The sequence below is a fragment of the Myotis davidii genome, unplaced genomic scaffold (assembly GCF_000327345.1).
Source record: "Myotis davidii unplaced genomic scaffold, ASM32734v1 scaffold97, whole genome shotgun sequence".
NCBI lineage: Eukaryota > Metazoa > Chordata > Mammalia > Chiroptera > Vespertilionidae > Myotis > Myotis davidii.
Window position 1 is genome coordinate 5,066,897 of NW_006289392.1, and position 2,453 is coordinate 5,069,349.

General features: G+C 59.4%; 1 protein-coding gene across 1 annotated transcript in view; it reads right to left on the bottom strand.

The window, feature by feature from the left end:
• SCN2B (sodium voltage-gated channel beta subunit 2) overlaps positions 1-2,088 on the bottom strand; it is a 9,989-nt gene extending 7,901 nt beyond the window's left edge. Inside the window, exon 1 of the mRNA XM_006761561.2 lies at positions 1,798-2,088. Within this exon, the coding sequence (XP_006761624.1) occupies positions 1,798-1,867 (70 nt within the window). The 5' untranslated portion in view covers positions 1,868-2,088. The remainder of the gene's footprint in view (positions 1-1,797) is intronic.
• Positions 2,089-2,453: the final 365 nt, after the last annotated feature.

A 2,453-nucleotide genomic window follows, 5' to 3' on the forward strand; every position in this document is an offset into this window, starting at 1 on the left:
TCTCACGTGCTTCTGTCAAGTGGGCAGCGGCTGCCCGGCACGTCCGCTTTGCCAGCTCTGTCCTCCCCACACGCAGCCCCTGGCCGTCTCCTCTCTCGTCACTTACAGCGTCCCTCCAGCTGAGGGGATGCTGCCGCGGCCTCCCGAGCCCCGCTGTCCCCCTGGGCCCGCGCCGGGAAGCCGGCGGCCTCCCACAGCGCCTCAGCCAGGCCCGACCTCTTCACCCCAGAATCCATCTTCCCCTGAGCCACCTCGTGCTGGCCATGAGCCGCTCCTTTCCTCACGGAGACAGGCTCTCCAGGGCCCCCCAGGGAGCCCCCACTCCACGGGGAGGTCACCTTCCTCCACCCAAGGCTGGGCCTGCTGCTGAGATGCTTTGACCATTAGGCTAATGCAGCAGTAGCGCTTCTTGAACACCGGGGGCAGCAGAGGCCAACAGTTCAGGTGCTCCAGTCTCAGCTGACCTTACCCTGGTCCTGTGACCTCAGTGGGCACGTGGCTTAACTTCTCTGTGCCTGTTTCCTCACTGTCACACGAGGGTGACAACAGCATCCACTCCTCCGATCACCTGCCACCGTGGCGGACAGAGCCCGGGCACAGGAAATGCTTTCATAAAGGTCACCTGGTACTGAGCACCTGCTCGCTCATCCTCTCACAGAAACCCAGGCGGCCAGTACTCCCCAGGCTCCCAGGAAGGAACCGAGCTCAGAGCGATCCAGTGCCCTGTCTACGGATGTGACGTAAACGGCCAAGGCGGCCTGGAGCCCAGATCGGCTTCCGCAGTTCCTCTCTGCACCACCACACACTCCTGCTCTGCTGTTGAGATGTCTAGTAACTCGGCAGAGCGGACGGTCTCCTGCAGGCTCCGGGGCGAGCCTCTGTCCAGCACTCCGGCCAGACAGGCGCCCGGCAGCGAGAGGCACTGCGTGGTGCTCCTGGGACAGCCCGCCGCACCTCAGCTGCTGCACCAGCAACGCGACGTTTAGGAGCGAGAATGAAACTCCCGTAAAGCAATCTAGCGCCCAGCTCTGCAGCCCACCTCCCACCAGCAGGTCCATGAGTGGTCTGGTCGGAAATTAGCACTTCAATCCCTGAACAGGGCCGTCCACAGGCCCGGGCTGGACCGTTCTTAAAGGGCCACAAATTCACTGGCCGTGGCTTCCTTCTTTTTTTATTTTTTCCTCCTGATTCCTTCCCCTGACCCCTCCTCTGCTCCCTCTGGCCCAGTGCCGAGCAGCAAGCCTCCTCCCACCCAGAGACCGTTCCTCAGCCAGCTCCCCCCCCCCCCCCCCCCCCCCCGCCACACACACACACACACACACACACACACACACACACACACACGTTTCAAAACGTCAGTGGTTTGGGTTCCAGGAAGCCAGACAGATTCAACTTGCTGCCTGCCGCCCCACTGCCCCCCGTCTCTTCTAATGTCATCACCCACCAGATTCCAAGGGCCAGGGGCCCCAGGAGGACCCCTGAAGGGAGCATTAAGTCTCAGCACCCCACCTGTACAGCAGCTTCCAACACCCACAGACTCTGCACATGGAGCTGCCCCCCCCCACACACACACATGTCCACCGCAAAGCTATCCAAACACAAACTGCCTCCCCAGACGCCTGTCACTCCTGAGCAACACTCAGCACTCCTGAGCCAGCGCTGCACAGTCCCCAGCAGCCTCTCCGGCCCCACACCCCCCTCCCCAGGACCCGGAGGGGAGGCAGGTCTGCGGGGCCTCCTCCGGGCTGCACTGGGGACCCTCCAAGCATGCGATGCGCGGTGTGCAATCTGACTTACCCAGAGAGAAAAAGAGACCGAGCCCCGTGAGGCCGAAGGCAGGGCGAGGGAGCCAGGCATGTCTGTGCATTTCCAGAGCCTGGGAGCCCTGGAGTGTGGGCGAGGGCGGCTGAGGGCTACGCGGGAGGAATTGTTAGGGGCCAAAAAAATAAATAGGATACACGGGTGTACGGCAATGACACACACAGCGTTAAGGAAGCTTTATTTCCATCTCTCTAATATGGCCGGCCTGTATGTTGCTGCTAAAAGGAACGAGGGAGTGTGTGAGGGAGAGCGAGAAAAGGGGGATGGAGTAAATCTTGCGGTTGTTGGATTTCAAACGGCAGGTGGGAGGGCATAAAAAAGTCTTTCTGAAAAGAAGCAAGTTCCCCAGAAATGTTTACCCTCGAAAACAAGAACTAAAGCAGACCCTGCCTTTCTTCTTGGTTGGGTTTTGAAAGCTGTTAGAGGAACCCCTTTATTTCAAAGCTGCTGTAAGGGTGAGGGGACACCCCCAAAAAGGAGACACTTATTCATGTTATTTGGAAAGCATTCGGGGAAGTGAGTCAGGAGACTTTGGGGAAGTAGGGACTTCCTCATTATTCTGGCATTTTCACTGAAATCAGAGTATGTCAAAGCGAGCTGGTGCGAATGCACCTAAGCGGTCTTACAGGGGG